This window comes from Acanthochromis polyacanthus, chromosome 6, assembly GCF_021347895.1.
Source record: "Acanthochromis polyacanthus isolate Apoly-LR-REF ecotype Palm Island chromosome 6, KAUST_Apoly_ChrSc, whole genome shotgun sequence".
Lineage (NCBI taxonomy): Eukaryota > Metazoa > Chordata > Actinopteri > Pomacentridae > Acanthochromis > Acanthochromis polyacanthus.
This window is the reverse complement of record NC_067118.1, coordinates 40,208,239-40,228,710: the sequence shown is the minus strand read 5'-3', so window position 1 is coordinate 40,228,710 and position 20,472 is coordinate 40,208,239. Positions and strand designations below refer to the sequence as shown.

General features: G+C 42.0%; 1 protein-coding gene across 2 annotated transcripts in view; it reads left to right on the top strand.

Moving 5' to 3' along the window:
- Window positions 1–10,594: 10,594 nt before the first annotated feature.
- Window positions 10,595–20,472, top strand: part of cntn3a.2 (contactin 3a, tandem duplicate 2) — a 39,383-nt gene continuing 29,505 nt past the window's right edge. Inside the window, exons 1-3 of one of the 2 annotated variants that reach the window (XM_051949526.1) lie at window positions 10,595–10,856; window positions 13,787–13,924; window positions 14,626–14,761. In XM_051949526.1, the coding sequence (XP_051805486.1) occupies window positions 13,870–13,924; window positions 14,626–14,761 (191 nt within the window). In that variant the 5' untranslated portion in view covers window positions 10,595–10,856; window positions 13,787–13,869. Of the gene's footprint in view, window positions 11,156–13,786; window positions 13,925–14,625; window positions 14,762–20,472 lie in introns of both variants that reach the window. The other variant, XM_022206616.2, reaches the window with a different exon arrangement.

The window sequence follows — 20,472 nt, the reverse complement described above, 5'->3', positions numbered from 1 at the left end:
AAAGATGTATGCAAGATATATCTCATGGACTTCCAAAGTCCCTCTGTTATATATTGACCCTAAAGAACTTACAGGACATCTAGCTGCTAAGTGAAGAAATTCTGACTTAATTTTGCTCTAAAATGTATTCATAGCAGCTGATTTTGATAGCGTCTTTCTTGCTCATGTGTAATTGATGAGTTAATTTTCTTTGTTTGTTTCATTTTTAGTGAAGTAAACATTAACTGTCTCTTCTGTCTCATCTCCAGAAAATGTGATCGAGTTCACTCATGCAGGTTTTTTGAAATGGGCAATTTCATGTGAGGTAGGCCGACCTTGTAGGTTCAGCAGCTTTATTGATCACGGATGTCAGACGACCTAATATTGAACAGCAAAAAAATTGAACACAGCACGCTCACATGTATGCAGAGACACTCTTTAAATATTTATATGTAGTGAATATTCAGCTGAGAGTACTTTGGTTTCATCCCCTACAACAGTTTTGCAGTTTTCAATATTTATAGCTGCTTAAATAAATAGCCACTGCAACACGACCAAAACACTGTGTGCATGAGAGAAGCCTGTCAGTCTGTACGGACACAGAGCAGGACTTAAATCTGTGCATCTCCTTCCTCGTGTCAGTATGAATGCACATTAGAGCAGGACAGGCTTCCTCGTCTGAAAATACACGGCAAGTTATTCCATTTAACAATCTCCTCTTCCCACCCTTTGCCACACTTAACACCTCCCCTCCCCCTTGCCCGACTGAAACGAAAGCATTTAAGCAATTTTGACTCGGTTATCACTTTATGTGTTGCCATTGGCGGAATTTATATCCAAATCAACTGCACTGGAAATGTCTGTTCAGATTGGCATGAGGACGTGGGCAGTAATGTTTGCTGCCACCTGCTTCTTTCCCCCAATGTTTTCCGCTCAGCAGTGCAAGGCTACAGGCACTGAGTGTAATTCTGTCTGCACTGCGAGTTTAGGATTTAGAGACCTTTTACCAAGGCTGTAAAGGCATCAAGAGATGATGATGTCAGTGCAATTTAATCTTGTCAAAACGTCAAGGTTTTCCTAGAGGTAGAGACTATCAACAAACTACTATAAGATACTCTACCGGGTGGATTCCCGGCGCTGGGTGAGTGGTGTGGGCTATTAAATTTGCACACTATCAACTGCAAGGCGTCTGTTGTTACAGACCACAAACACTGCTAAAGGGCCCTTGAGTCAGGCACTAAACCCCAAATTACTGCAAGGGTAATGTACTGCTTAAGAGACTTTCTGGCCTCATTGTGCCTCTTTAAGTTGCCTTATGTTGACTTGGTAGTAAAAGCCGTGATTTTCGACTCCCTTTTACAGTGCAGCGGGTGCAAAATGCTGCTGGTTGGTATTCAAGTAAAGAAATGACTCACTTGTTTAAAGCTGCCTTTTCATTTTAACACTTGTCACCGCCGCTGAAACTCCTGGTGCATCGGTCGCGCTGTGAGATTATATAACGCAGTAAAAGGGAAGCCGCTCGATGAACATATTCCACGGGCTCCAGCGGTCACAAGTAGACCCTCACCAACACTGACCAAAAAAACACTTCACAGGACAGTCGCTTAACAACACTCCAAACTATATTCTCCGAATGACCATCAAGCTGAAACAATACCTCTGACGGACTCCAACACAACTGACCACGATGAGCTTCACTGAATTTGTTTGTGTGCTGTGAAAATGGAGGGACATTTCATTCAGAGCTGATCCTAAAAAGAGACGATTTGAAATATAATTAGATATATATCATCGTTACTGGAAATTATTTGAGTTATTTCGACGTAATTGATGAGATAGCGGAAGATGTCATCAGTAGTAATCTCCGTTTAAAGCGGCTCTACTGTCGGTGCTGGTAAATTATGATCTATGCTGCACAATAAGCAATGGAAATGCATCTATTCAGGCTCTGACTATGAATTTGTTACTGCTGAATATGACAAATGCTTTGCTGCCATATGCATTTCCATATACACAGACAGATGCACTGCATTTCCCTGCTGAACGTACTGGACTCACCCCAGGTCAGACCTCACATGCTGGTTTCTAATTGCAGGTCTCCTCTGCAGCCAAGTGAATTTTCTTATTGAAAGCTGGATTTATCTCAAAGTGAATCTTTCCCTTCAGTAGCCCCTAGCAAGGCCTCCTAATCAGCAACAGTGGAGAGTAAATTCCTGATCCTCCACGGCCATGGAATTGCAGTATGCAATAAAAGGTATGCTGGCCCATTAGTCTTCTATGCGAAGCTGTTGAAAGGAGTCAAGCTAATGAACTCTGGCTAGCAGAAGAAATAAAACCACAAGAAAACAAGGAAAACTTAATGAGTTAGTTGAAAGAGAGAAAAAGAGAAAGAAAGCCTCAAGAGTGCCTGTGTGAAATATTTAAGCGTAGAGCAGAAACCACCCAAGTAGACTGACAACTACATGGATGTTTCTAGGTTTAAATGCATTACACGGCGGAACAAATGGGTCTGAAACGTGAAGGGGATTCATGGGTTTGTGAACAGCGATTACAATGTGAAAGTGATGTAGGTTTACATGTATGCAGCACAGCAGGAGCTCTTACATTTTTCATGAAATAATAAAGCTGGTTACATAGTGTTTCCTCCAGTCCTGACAAACTGACAAATTGTGAAATTACATTCCATTTACAAGTGACAAATTGCCTTCCGTTTCTACCTGCGTATGTGTGTGTGTGTGTGTGTGTGTGTGTGTGTGTGTGTGGCCTTTCATAGAAGAAACTCCACTTTCCAGTCTTCAAATGTGAGCGTCCCCCCCCCAGACACACACACACACACACACACACACACACACTCTCACACACACACACACACACACACACACACAGCTCGAAGAGTTGCCGACAGGTGTACAGTCAGGATTTGAGCAATGTTCTGTGATCAAAAAACATCATAATTAACATCTTAAATCCCATTTGAGGTGGGTGCATTTGAAATTTCCTTCTCTACTTTGTGGGAAATTGCTGTGTTTCACTGTCTGTTAACCAACCTGCAGAGTGAGCAAATTAAGCGGCGGTGTTTTTCTCTGCAAAACTGGGTTAAACATGGGGGTCGCTGCATTGTGCGATAAGCGCACGTCTTGCAACCGTTTGCTCTTTTCTTTATGCTCCCCCCCCAAAAAAAAAAAAAAAATTAGACAAGACCGAAAGTAATGCAGGAGAATTTACACTGAATCCTTTGAATGGTTGAGAAGTAAGACCTAATGACTTTTGCAGCTTAACACGTGCATTCGATGCACAACGCTCATTGGCGTCATGCAAACACACACACACACACACACGAAGATAGACTCGTGCACTGCATGAAGTAATACCTTTAGGGGTTTGCTATTAAGATGGTTAATCCGTGGGCCTCGAGAGGAGCGGGATAAAATATTCCTGGAGGAAGCTTTTCACAACAAGCTCCTAGGATCAAGTGCATGAATAAATTACAGGCATAATTAAAGGAAATGTCAAATGGCTGCTGTATGGAGCATTATTAACGATGTTCCGGCCATGTTAAAGAAACCTGGGCCTGAAATGAGGATGATCAATGTGGGTTTAATGGGGTTCCTATTAGACCGAGGGACTACCGACCCGACAAAACGACTGTCAGACTCCTCTGAGGCCCACAGCACAGATATTGGCCTGTGTGGGAGGGGAGGTAAAGTCCAGAAAGGTAACATGATTGCAGTGTTACAGAAAAGGAGTTCAGTGTTTGTGTTTCCGAGAAAGAGACCAGCAGACATAAGAAAAGAGACAGGCAGAGTAATGAAGGGCAGCTGTTTATCTGAAGGAGTGGGCAAGTTTGACTAGAAAGAGAAGCAGAGAATTGGAAGAGAGAGCAGTTTCTCCCCCAGTCTTGTCTGGGGAAATACATCTCTTCACAATGAACCAAAGCTGTCAGCGGATGCTTATCAAAAAAAAAAACAGTGAAGCGTCAGCTTTCTGCAACTCACTAACTACTGCAACCCAATTTCTTTCTGTTGGTGAAGCCAGTTGTTGAATTATGGTCAAGTCAGGCAACTTTTCTCTCACAAAATTTCACAGAAAATGAATTAACTTCTCTCAGAGGAGCATCTACAGTATACAACACAAATCAACTTGTTTTTTTAACCTTAGACTCTGGATTTAGGTAAGTGAGGGGGAAAGTGAATGCATCCTTTAGGATTTCCAGACATCTGATAGCATGAGAAGATAGTAATAGAAGATTTAAAATTAGTCGCAAAAGAATTTGGGATTTAACTAGTGCTTAAGTGCAATCATAGACTGGACGAAACCTTACAGACTGTTTAGATTAATGCAGTCTCTTGCATAATGCACAGTGCATTTACTCTTTATTCTTTATGACTATTTTTTCTGATGTCTTGACGTTACTGCACAGCCTTGTGGAACAGTCACTTTGCATTTCACTGTATGAGTGTGTGACAAATTAAACTCTTAAATTTTGTCGTTGAGTTCCGTATTCTCTGCGATGTGTTTTGCATCATCTCTGTTTTATTACATTTTGTATTATTGATGAATGTTTGCTGGGGAGCTAGTGACATGACTGTGTTCATGTGCACTTCAGGGATTTAGTCAGAACATTGTACTAGAATTCACTGCTCTTAATGTATATGCCAGTGCAACTCGGACTCATGAAAATAGCATTCGTTGTGAGTCAGAATGACAGTAATACAAAAACAGCATAACACAAATGGAAAAATATGTTTCAGATACTGTGGATATTGTATTCTGGAGATTCAGGCTCTTTTTTTTACCCTTTTGTCTCCCCTGTGCACATGCTGACCATGTTTCTCTCCTTTTTTTTTTTTTACATTTTCTCCTATATATGAAGGGTGTCCTTGGGTACTGCCTCGTGTTTGGCGCATATGGTGTAGAAGAGGTTGTGAGTTCTGGAAGTACCTGGAAGAAGCTGAATTCAATTTAATTTTATTTATACAGCCCCAATTCCCAGCGTATGTCATCTCATAGCACTTTATATTGTAAGGTGAAGATGCTAGAAATTTGAAACACAACAAATCCAAAAATCAATTCAGATTCCCTTTGAGGAAGCACTTGACTACAGTGAGAAGGAACAAAATAAAATCCTCCACCAACTGGAAAAGGGCTAAAAACAAACCTCTGACAGAACCAGGCTCAGGGTGGGCGACCATCTGCCTCAACCAGTCGGGGTGAGGATAGTAGGATAGAAGAATGACAACATCCATTCATCCATCCATTTTTTTTCTTTTATTCGAGGTCGGGTTGCGGAGGCAGCAGACATTCCTGACATCCCTCCCCCAAGAAACATTTTCCCGCTCTTCTTGGGGACCCTGAGGTGTTCCTCGGCCAGATGAGATATATAATCCCTCCATCGAGTTCTAGTTCTATCCCAGGGTCTCCTCCCAAGTGGATGTGTTCCACCTTCCAAAGGAAGTCTTCCCAGAGGCATCTGAATTAGATGTCCAAACCACCCCTACTGGGCTTTTTTGACGTGAAGGTGCAGTGGCTCTACTTCAAGCTTCTCACTCTATCTCTAAGGCTGAGCCCAGCCTTCCTACAGAGGAAACTCCTTTCAGTCGCTTGTACTCATGATCTCATTCTTTCGGTCACTACCCAGAGCTCATGACCACAGGTGAGGGTGGAACGTAGATGTAGATGGACTGATAAATCGAGAGCTTCGCCTTGTGGCTTAGCTCCCTCTTCACCACAACCCAGATAGCAAACTATGGGTGAATCAATGTTGAATCTATGTTGAGACCTAACGTCGAAATTATACAGAAAGTGCAAGGTTGATAAAATGTTGAGTCAACGTTTGCTTTTCAACCATAAATCACACTGTACCCAGATAGCAAAAGATGTTAAATCAATGTTGAATTAGGGTTAAGAAGGTTGAATTGTGGTTACGGTTGAAGACTGATGGTTGGATCAACGTTGATTCAACAACATTTTGTCAACATTGAAGTTTGTGTTTAAAAGAAGCCATTGAATCTACGTTGTATTTTGGTTTAATTAAAATGTTTGACAGGTCAATGTTTAATTAATGTTGAATCTATGTTTGCAAACATGTAATCTATGTAAGCAAACGTTGACTCAACATTTTATCAACCTTGCACATTGATTCACCCATAGTTTGCTATCTGGGAATGGTTTGGTACAGCACTCGCACCTATCCACCTGTCCATCCCATGCTCTAATTTCCCATCACTTGTGAACAAGATCACAAGATCACTTGAACTCCTTCGCTTGGGGATGCAACTCCCCCTCAACCCCGAGGGAGCAATCCACCGCTTTCTGGCAGAGAACCATGGCCTCGGACATGGAGGTGCTGATCTGCATCCCCTCCCCTTTACACTCGCTTGCAAACCGCTCCAGTGTGTGCTGAAGGTCACAGTCTGATGAAGGCGACAGAGCCACATCATCTGCAAAAAGCAGATCCTGAGGTCCCCGAACCGGACACCCTCCTCACCTCGGCTGCGCCTTTAGATTCTGTCCATGAACAAACAGGATCGGAGACGAGGGGCAGCCCTGGAGGAGTCCAACACCCACAGGAAACGTGTCTGACTTTGTGCCGAGTATGAGGACACTGCTCTCACTTTGGTTGTAGAGTGACCAAATGGCTCTTATCAACGAGTCCAGTACCCCATTCTCCCCAAGTACCAACCAAAGAGCACCTCCCGTTCCTCGTGGAACAGTGGCAACAGACAATACGTTTTGGAGAACAGTGGAGATCAGTGAGGCCAGTAAATAAGTTCCATTTAATTCAGATATATTTAAATGCAGTTATATATGCAGTCTGTTGTCTGTTTTAACCGTCTTTTACCTGCTTTACTACATTTCCGTGACAACCAGATGCTTTTTTCTGTACAGTAAGTGGTACAGTGGAAAAACAATTTTGATCATACCCACACCACCTCAATCTCATCCAATCACAAGCCACTCTGAGTGATGTTACGCCGCCTCTCTGCAAACCCCAAACTGCACACAAAGAAGAAGCCGCATCCACATATTTCTGGGTAATTTTAACACCCCACTCTGCGGCTCTGTGTTTTCAGCCACTTGCAGCTCATTATATTGGTCTTCTGCTACATGTATACTCGAGTTCTAATGGCTCTCACCGACCCCACATATTATAACTGGCAGCCACTCCTACCTCATAAAGCTTGCACAAGTCCATCCAATTTTATGCTGCCTGTATAGTGTGAAATGAAGGCTTGTTGAAGTAAACAAGTGGATGGTGAGGAAAAAGTCGAACCGAGGCAAACCACATCCAGACACTTAATGACCCCCGGTGGTGAGAAACCTCTTAATGCCGCTTTACACAAATGTCAAGTAAAGTCTAATAAATGTATAAGTAATAAATAGAAGCAGTTAACACAGCAGATTATAAAGCATCCTAGATGTCATTAGGGCGGTGAATATCCCGATTTTTGCTGAGAATAAAACAGAGGGAAGTCACTTTTATTTATGCAGTCCAATATCACAAATCACAACAACTGCCTCAAAGAGCTTTAATTCAGTATCCTCCATCCTTAGACCCCTGATTTGAATATGAAAAAGCTCCCCGCAAGAAGAAAAATGGAAGAAACCTCGGGAAGGGCAACAGAGCAGTTAGTCATTTTCCAGGATGGACAAGCAGGCACCGCGGTGTGTACAGAATAGACCAAAATAGCCAAATTACAGTTTGACAAAGTCACACTTTCTCTTTCCAAGGAGTCTCTGAGGTATTACATTGTTCTTATTTTACATTAAACAGCACCTTTTATAATAACAGGCGTTAATATTGGCACTGCTGTCGGTGTCACTGAGGAAAAAAGGTCCAGTTCACAGGTCCTGGCTCACTGTTAAAGGAATACTTTTTCAAGTAATTTTTTTCTTGCTGAGAGCCAGACGTTCATTATAGAACCAGCTGCCTTTTAGCTTAGTTTAGCACAAAAACCGAACTGACATTTTCAGAGCTCACAATTAACACCTCCTTTGTTTATTGCACACAAAAGCTGAAGTGTAAAAGTTGCAGTTTCTGCCTGGCTTACAGTGACAACAATACCCCAGTGATTAGTCAGTGGGCTTTAAGGAGGCTTGGAAATTTGTTGCCACTGCAGCTAACTATCTTCTGGCTTTAGTTTTATATTTAATGGGCAAATATGCAGCTGGTTATTAACCTTCTCTTGCTCAAAAACAAATATAGAATTTCCCAAAGCCTCAGACTATTTCTTTAATTGTCTTTTTTGGCTCATATACAACTGTAACCCCTTACAAATAAACTAATAAAGCTAATGCTATTTAAGTGTCTACTACCTTTATCACAGAGCCATGGGCAGCTAATATTTGATGTTCTCTCAAAAAATTGGGTTGGTAAGCTGAATGTAGACCTATTATATTCTTAACTAGAAAATCATAGGTCACAACTGAATATATAGAAAATGGGTTTGCTTGATGGTTTTAAATCGGATACATATGGTATGAAACATAAGAAAAGGCCGTAACCAAGTTAATTTTACAGGAAAACTTTGTGTTTAACACTGAAAAATTCATATTTTCTGTCATTACAACAGTGTCACCAGATTGTTATTCATATGTTGCTAAATCCTGACTTGTGCATGAAACAAAGTGTCGCCTTTTTCAGACTGAGCCCCTTTAAATCCGGGAGAAAATTTATTGTTTGACATTTGAGATAAGACTTTAACACTCATAGTAAGAGGCCATTAGAGAACAAATCTGTCAAAAAACAGTCATACATACGGCACGTAGCAACAGCATAAAAACATTTTCTAATTTTTGTGCATGTGTGTTGTGATGTTGGCTGCGCTGCTTTTTTTTTCTTTTTAGGATGCTTTTAACATCTAAGAAAGGACTACAGATAGAAATCAGCTATGGCCAACTCTAAAATTAATTACTATAATAAATTTTTTTAAAAACAGTCTTCAAAGCAATTACCATCAGGATTGCTTTAATTTAGTATCAAAGAAATCATGTTTTCTTTGTCACTTCTTATCACCGTACACCTGGGACTGTGACACTGTTGTATTGAGTGAAAATAACACTGATTTAAATCTGTAAAGTCTCGTTAGTCTCATTAGCTCAGCTGAACATCTTTAAACTCTGAGAGCCAAAACTTCTTCAGAGAGTAAATATGTACATAAACAACAATGTGAGTGGGGTACTGAGTGACTGATGGTGGAGATGGAGAAGTGGTAGGAGGAAATAAGCTTAGAACTCAGTGTACTTCTGTGCTCTTTTTGTATCAGGATGGACAAAGACTGTAAGTTGTTGTGATAACTTTATGACCACAAAGAGTCAGAGAACATGTCCGATGTGTATTTGGAACACAGGAGTGCCTCTTTCTTGTGCAATTAGTGGTAGACAATGAGCCAGGAGGAAAATTTACTCTGGCTTTATGGTTTAATGCATAAGTGCACAGTACATGCATGAATTTAAAAATCGTCCTACTTCGTCATACTCCTTTTCGGATATGTTGGATTATTTTTGGGTTATTATTTTTTGCTTTGTTTTGTTTGCTTTGTTGTTGTTTTGAATTTGTCTTTTTGTTTTTGTGACTCTTTTCTCCCCCGTCAAAATAGAAACATTCATTCATTCACGGTGACTGATACCATGTACACCAATCAGGCACAACATTCTGCCCACTGACAGGTGAAGTGAAGAACATCGATCATCTTGTTATGATGCAGCGTTCTTCCGGGAAACCTTTGAGCCCTGACATTCATGTGGATGTTTGACACGCACCACTCACCTAAACACTGCAGGTCAAGCTGACCCCCCATGGCAACAGCAGTTCTTGATGCCAGTTGCCGCCCTCAGGACAATGCACCCCGACACGCCGCAAAAACTGCTCAAAAGTGGCCTGGGGATTGCAACGGAGCTAAAATGTTCACCAGGGTTCCATACTCCCCACCTGTAAATCTTACTGAGCATCTGTGGGATGTGTCAGGATAAGTCTGATCCATAGACTGTATATAAATATATATAATATATATAGTCTATAGTCTTATCTAGGTAAGTCCCACCCTGCAACTCACAGGACCCACAGGATTCACTGTCCCAGAGGGTCCTGTGCATCACTGGGTCAGAGGAGTTTTAACAGCAGAAAGGGGTCCAACACAATATTAGACAGGTGGTCATAATGTTGTGCCTGATCGGTGTGCATGTTGTTAACATAAACCTGTGGGTTGTGCTTTTCAGTCTTAAATAAAGACATATTCTGATTCTATTGGTCATGATTGGTGCTGATGATTCAAGTCACACCTTTAATAGCTCACAACTGCTGCTTTGGAGAATAATGTGTCAGTTGTGTTTACGCTTCAAGATCTGGAACTGAAAAGAGTAAAACCCAGACTGCCTTGTGCACAGATGTACAGTTCTGGGTAACTGTGCTGCATATGAGTCAGAGCAAAGACATCCTTTTGTGTTTCGTTTTTAATTGGCTTGTTTGCCAAATTTCGGAGGAACACTATTTCTCAAAAAAATAAAAATGCAAACACAAATGCGCCCCTAAAGTGTGCAACGTTGCGCTTTGACGCAGGGAGGCGCAGTTCTCCTCCAGGTGCGTCCTCCTCCCCCTCCATCCCGCACCTTCCCATCCCATCGCTGCTGCTTCTGGCTGCTCCATCGCCTTCCTCGCCGCCGTGCAGCCCACTCCTTCCTCGCAGGGAGAGCTGACTTGATGCGCATAATAAATCATCTCTGCAAGATTTTCCCCTCTGTTTTTTTTTTCCTTTGGAGCCCAAATTCCAGACCTACGCGTGTTGGATTTGGAGAAAAAAAAAGCACAAAACACGGGCGACAGTCGAGCCTCGTAACTGAGAGGATGTTGCAAATGTGATTCAGCACCAGCAAACAACGTGGGTGTTGTGTGTGCGTGTGTGTGTGTGTCCGTGCGTGCGTTTGTGTGTGTGTATGTTTTTCTCTCTTTTTTGCGGGGAGTGGAGGAGAAGGAGGAGAGCAGCGATATGAAACGCGTGTGTTTGTGCCTCCTGCCGTTATCTGTGACTGACCACCGGCTCAATTTCACCTGTATGAACGACCTTGCAATTGTGACCGAAATTTTCCTAACGAGGTTTCCATGGAGGATCAGCCTGCCGTTTTTTCCGTGAGGGCTGAATTTGGTTCCTATTGGTCTCAAGATATTTCAGGATAAGAGGTAATATAAAATATATCTTCACATATATGTAAAGAATACAAGCCCAGATGATGCGCTTTGCAATTTTTACGCACGCAAATCAGATCATTTATTTACACTTTTATTATGATTGTTGTACATCTATATGCTCAATTATTTCTCCACTCTCATAGGCTCACATGTCGGCCTGTTTTCCTCTTCCTAATTTGCTCCTTTCTTTCCTAAAGGCACATATTTGATAGTAATTGTTTGTTTTAGGCTGAAGCAACGTGACGTGCCCTCCCAACTGCAGCCAATTCCTCCACAGTGAGCAGTCTGATTTTTTTTTTTTTTTGGAGAGGCATGCTTTCCTTAAAAAGACACTTTCTTGGCGTTTTCTTCTCTTAATAAGGAGTTGCTTTGAGGCTCAGCCATGCCTTCCTTTGTGAAAAGTGATGAAGGGCTGCAGTTAGACTGTTTTTTTTGTTGTAGCCTCTTGACTGCCCCTGTGGTTCCTACCTGGTGTGGTGCCACACTGCAGCCTGGCTCCACATCAACTCACCTTCTGAAATATATAGCCAGCCTGCCGGGCCAATACCAGTGCATTCTCTTTAGGGGCTAAATCAGCCTTTGGAGGTTGGACTTGCTAAGGGGAACAGAACCCAACATGTGTTATGAAGGATGCTCTTAAAAAGACCAAAAAACTGTGAAGTATCTGAGCAATAAGGGGGGCTTTACGCCTCCTGGGATGCAGTGTTCTACCTTGCACAGTCCAGCAGGTAATTTCATACTTGTATGCCACAATGTCAGCTGGAATATCTGTGATGAATGCAGCTCAGGCCTTCAAACTAAGTACACTCCCACTCTTCCAGCTGGGCAATTTGTTCAAGCAGCGTGTTACTTGGATGCAGGCAGAGTGTGATGGAGGTGGTAGATATCATGTTTATACATTAATTTTGTTCCGCGTGTGTGTCAGTTCACCCAGTGGTGAGCTGGTTTCTAAAGGTAGCCTTCTTTGATTGAGAGTGATTCACCCCCGTAAAGCTTTTCTCACCACCTTCAGTCATCGCCATTGTTAACACCATTATCCATGAGTGCATGCTGAGAATGTGGGTGTGAATATGTATGTGTGTGTGTATGTGTGGGTGGGGGGGGGGGGGGTGGACACCTATCTGTTGTGTGTGTGTTTGTGTGAGCAACTCTGTACAGTGTGTTTACATATTTGCATTTGTGAATCATTTGATACAGCTGTATATAAAAGGGGAAGCATCAGCTGCAGCATGGGGCCATCCCTGACAAAAACCCCTTTACTAATGCAAACCATAACATGCAAAGTCGACAGTAGTGTAATACCCACTGTACCTTTCGCACACCCAATCCTCTGTCCTTGAGGTGCCAGCACTTTGCACACTGTGGGCCTATCACTGAGGTATGGCATGCAGGACTCTTCTGGAGAGGAAGCGTACCAATCCAATTTTGCAGACTTTGGAGGGGGGTGAAGAAAAAGAAGCGAGCGAACATGAAAGGTAGAGAGAGAAGAAGAAGAAGGGAAAAAATCCTGGCTGAGACCCCACGTGTCTGATTTGACATCCAGGCAGCTGACAAACAATTAGACCCTCCATAAGTAGCGCTCTGAACCAGGCTTGCCTCGGGATTAGGCCACAAATGAGCCGCACATCACAGCTTATGTCTTCTAAATGGAAAGTGTGTGCATATGTGTGTGTGTGTGTGTGTGTGTGTGTGTGTGTGTGTGTGTGTGTGTGTGTGTGTGTGTGTGTGTGTGTGGAGGCTGGCTGTTAAATATGTCGTACACGGTGAGAAAGCAACTTTGGTGTGTAGGTGTGTGTGGGCTGTGCGACATTTAGCAGATTGGTCTTATTGTGTGCCCCTGCCCTTAATATATCTTGAACACCTCTTGAAGAAATGTGTATTGTGTGTGGATGCAGACCAGCTTCTTTTTTATTTATTTATTTCCACACGTTTCCCTCCGCGCAGGTGCAGGCTAATGTAGATAAAATCTGCATACGCTCTTCACACGTGTTTGTGTGCGTCCGCTCACTTTAACGGCTGTGTTTATTGCCGCCTCTCCGTTGTGTGTATGTTTGACATTTCATAATTGCATCATTACTCGCTCAGTCTCCTCCTGCAAGAAGCGGGTGCGTCGCAATTTGCAACACATGCTACAAGCAGACAGACTCTTGCCCTTGATTATGGACCTGGGTGGAATGGCTTCCTCATCAGGCTGTCTTGATTCACCCCAGCATGTGGGGAGACACATGCTGCTGTGGGTGAATCTAATTGATTGGATGGCACCCAATTCCCAGGTCCAAGTCTCCTCAGGCAGCCAGAGAGCGAATCCGTCCAAGTGAAGGATGAGCTTAGGCGTTGGTAGCTCCCCTAATAGATTGGCATGGACTTCCTCCCATATGCCTCTGGTATCACCCTCAGATATCTCCGGGTGCAAGTTGGCCACACCGCAGGGCACAAAGGGATATTGCGGGGATCTTTGCTGGTTAGAAATGTGAGAATGGACAGAAGAACAATCCAATTCTACTGTCATCACATCTCCACTACCAAGAATCCCACACTACCTCTGTCTTCTCCTGATTGGTGATTGAATGAGATAAAAATGTTGAAATATTGCACTTTACAACCAAATTCTAATATCAACAGGTCAAGCTCCTCTTTCCTGGTGAACACAAGTACCATTTCGAAGCTTATTGGATGAAAGTCTCATTTACCCTTGGCTGCCAAAGATGACGTTGCCATGGAAACAGCTTCTACTGTTATCAATCATCGACTGTCTGACAGGTAAACCACCTTTTTATATGAGTAATGATTTTTTTTTTCACACTGGGACATTTACAGTTACGGGATGATGTGTGAAGAGCCCCAAAATCATGTCAGAGATGATGGGATGGCCCCGGGTTTAAAGGGACACTCCTCGGTATTGACTTCCATTCACAGCGCAGACACAATGCTCTCAATCTTCTCCACCGCGATTGCAACTTCACAGATACCGTTTCTTTTACACTGCTTTCCTTGGCGCAGAGAAGAAGATTTAAGCGGCACAAAACGCAGAGCAAAGGTTTTCCTTTTTGCTGAAGAAACACACTTGTCAATAACATTCATAGCGTTTTTATTCATCAAGAATAGACGGCAGGAAATGCTTCTCTGGATTCATAGCAAACTGAAAAACGTCTAATTCAACTGACATATAGTGTGCAGCACTTGGTGTTATTTAAAAGTTATAATTCTCTCTAGAATCACATGAAATGCAATTATTTTTGTAGCCAATTCGTCTCCTTCTGCGCTTTTGAACACCTCAAAAAACATACTGAGTCACCCTCTGCATTTACTGATGTCCAAACCTCCCTATTTTGAAAAATCCTCCCTCTGACACTGAACATACTATTTCCACCAGAAAAACAGGGAATAATGGAGGCCTGGCTCCATCAAAATGGCCCTTTTTCTGTCTTCATGCTCAGCCTGGTAAATGTTTCTCTTGACAGATTGTCTGGACAGTGGATCATACCATGGTCCTCGATGGAGGATGGAGCCGGGCGACTTGTTCATTCCTGTCGACTCCATAGAAGAAGAGGCGACTCTGACTTGTGATGCGAAGGGAACAGCACCTCCTCAGTACAGGTAGGAGTTTCATTCACAGCTCATGATTTCAGGTTTCTAAATTCCTTTGATTTGGAAAAAAAGTGAAACCCGATGTACAAGTCAAATATTTGCACAGTCTCTCTGAGAGTTGGATTTGGTGAACACCATAGTCTGCACAACAACTGATTAGTTTGACAAACATTAAATTATCACTGTTTTTGCATGAATGTGGACGGATTTAAGAGTTTACTTGCACTGTGTTCCAATTTGATAGATACAGTAGATAGATATGACGTTAGGATCTGGGTGTCATTGGATAATCCAGGATTCATTTGTAATTCAAAAGGGGGAAAAATGTGTTTTTCTAATTGTTTCAAACCAAAAATGGAAAAACGTGTCAAAATAAAAACTGAAGAAACAATCGAAAACAAGGCCCATTTTAGGTTTAAAGAAATCATTGTTTTAACCCAGAACACAATGAAAAATCTCCACTCAAAAACTGCTGCAATTTAGTTTTTGTGAATTCGATTCATCATTCCTCATTTTTTAACAAACAATAGCACATTTCAATGGATGGATAGATGGATGGATAGATAGATAGATAGATAGATAGATAGATAGATAGATAGATAGATAGATAAGGAAGGCGCTTTCTCTTCGATTAATTTTCTCCAAATCACACTGAGCTGCACATCGACGCTCTGAGCAGCATCGTCATTATAGCTTTACTAATTTATATTGACTAACACACCAGCAACCTGCCTCTTGTCTCACCAGCCGGTATCTTAGCGACACACACATGTAGCATCCTAATGATCATCTCCTCTTATAAAAACGCCACGAGACCAATGCAGGTTGCAAGACACCAGTTGGTACCAACAGGCGTTGATTACAAAGTGTCTTTGGCGTTCAGCGCTGGAATTGCCGCAGCGCCGCCCGCACAGATGAGCTGAACGGTAGAGATGTGGAGTACGTGCACTCATTATTTCAGTCTTTTCACATTCCCCACCCTAAGACCAGGTATTTCCATGTACTGATTAAAGGTGAGATGAGCATGTTTAACGTGGCGTCTTGTCAAGCCGGCTGCGCTCGGCTCTGCATGCCCTGAGCACCTCTCCGGCTTCTCTCTTGAAGTGTAAATGGGCTCGCACTGCTCCCTCCCCCCCCCTTCACTTTTCCCCCCTTTTTCTTTTCTCTGCCACTCCTGTCACTCTCCAAGATACGAGACTTTCATTGTATGCACACTGGAGCAGCATAATATGGGAGACAAACCTGATCTTGTGTGGAAAAGTACCACCGCTGCAGAGTTTCTTAAAATCTAAACAGACGGTGACTCATCCATCTCTGACTTGACCTGAGGTTTGAATTCTGTAGCTCCGGACTGCAGGATCATCCAGAAAAACTCAAGTTTACTAGAGGAGTAATTCAGTTTTCCAGTTGCTATTCAATCATCTGCCCCATGTTCATTTCACCACGGAAAAACACAGGTACTTCAGAGTGGGTCAAAAAGAGGTGAAAATGGTGACTCAGGGATAAAGAGCTGCAAGCGAATGAGTGGACATAGACACCTGAACACACACAGGCATCTATCACAAGTCGATCCAACCCTTTAGGTCTTCGTCGGATGGTCTTAAGGAGTAGTAGGCTTAATCTCAGTCCATGCGGTGACACAGCTGTCGAGTGTAAGTGTAGAACGCGGCTGCAACACTCATCAACATTCAATGGCTCGGATAGATTCTTTAGAAAATTGTTTTGAAGGTTAGTCTTGAAAGCTTTTGGAAAGTCAGCCATTATGGCCTCCGCGTCTTTCATTTCCACTTAAGGAAAAACGGAAAGGAAGGATGTGGCTGAAGGAAAGAAATAGAAAATTTATTTTATGCTGAGAGAAAGACGATGGAAAATTCTTGAAAAGTGCACCGTCCTTGAACCCATCAATGCTCAGTTTTGAATAGCATTTAAAAAGAGATAGAGGGTTGCGGTGGCAGAGAATTAAAAGAAAAAAGAGGTATTTTCCCACTGAATAATGGGACTTGTTAAAATCAGTGAATTAACCTCATGATTTTAAGAGTTCTTTTGCCCGCTTCATTTGTTTGATAGCGCAATATGAAACCTGCTGCGCAAAGTATTATTTTTTTAGATTCCCACACCTGCTAAGTGTGGGAAGGATATAATAGAGGGTGAAAAAGAGTTTAAAAGGCACCCTTTGTTACATCAGCCCACTGTTACCTCTTGCCAAGTGCTAATGTTTTGTCCTAATGAGAAGTCAAAGGTGGAATAATGTCACATTATGTAAATATAATGTGACAGAGAAGAGGTGATTATGGCTAGACTGATGATAATATCTAGGAGGGCTTCTAAAACCTTTATCTTCCGCTCCCTTTAAATAGCAGCGGACAGCTTTGTGTATGATACTCTAAGATTAAAATTTAATGATCCCTGTGGGGGAAATGGGATAACTGCAGCAGCAAGTACTGACAGAGCTAAATAAAGAAAAACAGACTGAAAACAGAAAAGTACAACATAAGTAAGAAATTTGTGTTTCAAGTTTTGGATAAACACATAACTAATAACTGGAGAGCATGTGTTAGCTAATCGGATGACTTATGGATGAATATCGCAGCATCCTGGATTGTGGTATTATTGGATTGCAGAGACAGAAATAGTGTGGCAGCCGTGAACCGTATGCATACGATAGGCAGAACCACAGCATTATCAATCATTTATGTGGCTAAGACTGCAGGGACAACTGAAATACCTGTCAGTAGATTGAATTCTGACAGACAAGCACACATCTGTCAACTGTCTGCTGATTGGCTGTGTGACTGAAGAAGACCGATTTGTGTCTTTCAGGGCTCATACAGACATCACTAGTAATCAGGGAGCCTGAGAACTGAAATTTGGAAGTAGAATACATATGCAGCAAGAACGAAAAGGTCAACATTTAGAATAACACAAACTCCGATGGAAGTTGAAATGCCTTTGTTTGTTTACAGTGGTGAACCAAAGTTTACATCCACTTGAAAAGATCATATTTATCAGTGCCACAACTGCACCATGCACTTTATGCCTTGATTTTAGGTTCTGCAGCAGGGTTATAACTTTTTTTAAACTTTTTTTCCAAAATCAAAGTCCTGAATCATGATTGGATAAACTTTTTGGTATAATTGAAGAAACCAAACTCCATTTTCAACACTCTTTTAAAAAAGTCCCCCCGAAACAAAAAAGTATTAAATACACATTACAGTCAATGATATGAAATGAGAAACCGTGCTACGTTATCACAAGGGCCATTACAAGTCAATATGACTGATAATGGATCAATGAGAAGTTGTACTGCATCATAATATACTGGAGTATCCGTTTCTATTCTTGCTTTCACTTTATAAGCCATGTCATTGGCTGTAATGTGTACACCCCCTGTTCAAAGTTTTAGGATGCTTTCTTATTTGTTTGAATAAGAAAGCGTCCTAAAACTTTTGACAGGGGATGTATTTAATACTTTTTGTTTCGGGGGGACTTTCTTTAAAAGAGTGTTGAAAATGAAGTTTGGTTTCTTCAATTATACCAAAAATTTCATTCAATCATGATGCAGGACTTTGATTTTGGAAAAAAAGTTCAAAAAGTTATAACCCTATTCTCCAGCTCTGTGGCTCCGAGTGACTTTCCTGACTTTTTGAAGTGAACAATTTGCCCTTTCATATCCTTGCTGAGCTCCACAGTCTTTTCTACTGTGGTGTTTGTGGCTGAGTCTAATGAGTGCAACAAATGGGACCTATTTAAATTGACTCAGAGGAGTCAGCAGCTGTAGTCAATCACAGTCACTACCGAGAACTTAAAGCTTGTGTCCGGAGTTTCCGTTTGTTTTCAATTTATGTATCATTTTTTAACAAAGCTTAAATGTGTTAGTCTAGTTCGATACTATAATATAAAGTTAGTATAACGCGATATGAAAATTTATTCCTGAGCTCCGCCTTCCTCTCATAGACCCCCATGTTATTCCAAAAAGTTCGAGCTTCAGCTTTGTCATGCTGTCAATCAACGGTTACGCGCACAGCAAGCAAGTCCATGCAGAGGTGGGCGAGCTACGCACTACGCAACCGCGCGCACATTTGTTTTGCTTGTGGAGGAGAGAGCATCAGGGCTCAGCAACTTCCAGAAAAGCTACCAATCCCACGGCTTGTCAGGCCAAGAGACTGCAGGACGTTTTTTGGCTCGGGGTGCTCGCCTCGCTCCCCGACCACGGCCTCCATAGCCCGCCTGACGGCTTCGTTTAGATGCCCGACCTCTGGAGGAAGATGTTGGGGCGTCTGGGACATACTCTTCGTCAGAGGAGTCATGCAATTCTGAACTCTAGATAGAAATAAATAAACAATGTAACACATATACACGCGTAAATGCACTAAGTTTGATAAACAACGTCATCCAGAGGGATACACGAGTGTAATCACATATTGAAACTTTACTCGTTCGTCCTAGCAGATTCATGTTATTTTGGTATTAGGACAAGTTAGACTCAATACAGAATTCTAACGTAATTCCTTTATTATTTACTAAATGTACTAAATGTAGAAGAGGGGAAAACAGCAAAACAGGCGAGATGCTGCAGCACTCCGGGCACTTCTCTCATGTACTGCGCGCGTGCACAAATAAAGGGGCGAAATCAGAGGGAGGGAGGGACCAACAGCGTTTTGGGAGACGCTGCGATTCAAACTCCGGACAGCAGCTTTAAGAGACCACTCACTGAAATACTTTGAAATTCAAAATTTCAACCCTCGAGTGTTATTGGAGGACATAAGACTTTTTCACTGTTGAGACATTATTCTAAATTTTTAATTTTCATGTTGAAATTCAAGGTCGGTGAAGTTACCGTATTTGGCTCCTTACCCGTTAGTGGTAAAAAAACATTCCATGAAATGTTTATATCATCACTTAGCGCAACTACTCAACCATAAAATGTGTGAATTTCGTCAACTAACCGTGGTTAGTTTTGACGTTTCAATCACAAATATGGAAGAGGACCGAACCGCAAGTCTGTCTTTTTCCAACTTCGGAGAAAAGAGAGAGTTTGACACGTTCCAGGCCTCTGCTGATTGGTCGAATGCAAATGCTTCTCGACCTCACCGAGAGGCAGGAGCAACGCTATATTTAATGTGAACGAAAGTTGCCAAATATGTTCACTTGCCCAATGAAGGGCTACCACAGCAACACCAGAACTGATCATTCAAGTGGCTCTTATTTTTTGTCGTATTTCCAGAGTACCAAAAATAAATCTGTGAAAGAACCAAAATGCCTGATTGTGTTTCAATAGTTCCATCATGGATGATGATAGACTACGATGATAAACATGGTCTTGATAAGTGTATGTAAGTTTTTTCATGACTGCATGTTTTACATATGTTAAATCTGAAAACCGTCCAGCGTTTATTTTTCTGTGTTGATAGGATATTACTTGTGAAATCAGATAATGTTGTTGGCAGGACGTTGTTCCAGACCACAGAGTCTCTAATAGAGAGAGGTGGCTGCATCGGAGCCAAAGTAGCACATTTGTAAATTAATTTATTTCAGCAGTAATTGGCTTGAAAAAAAAACAATACCGATAATTGGAAAATTGCTAAATATCCACTTGGCCCAGTTGATAATCAATTGACCCCTCGAGGATACTTGTTTTTGCATCTTTTTTGTCAGGAGAGATGGCAAGAAAGAAAGTTACCAGCAAAAACCATGACCACAGACACTTAGAATTCCTCAAC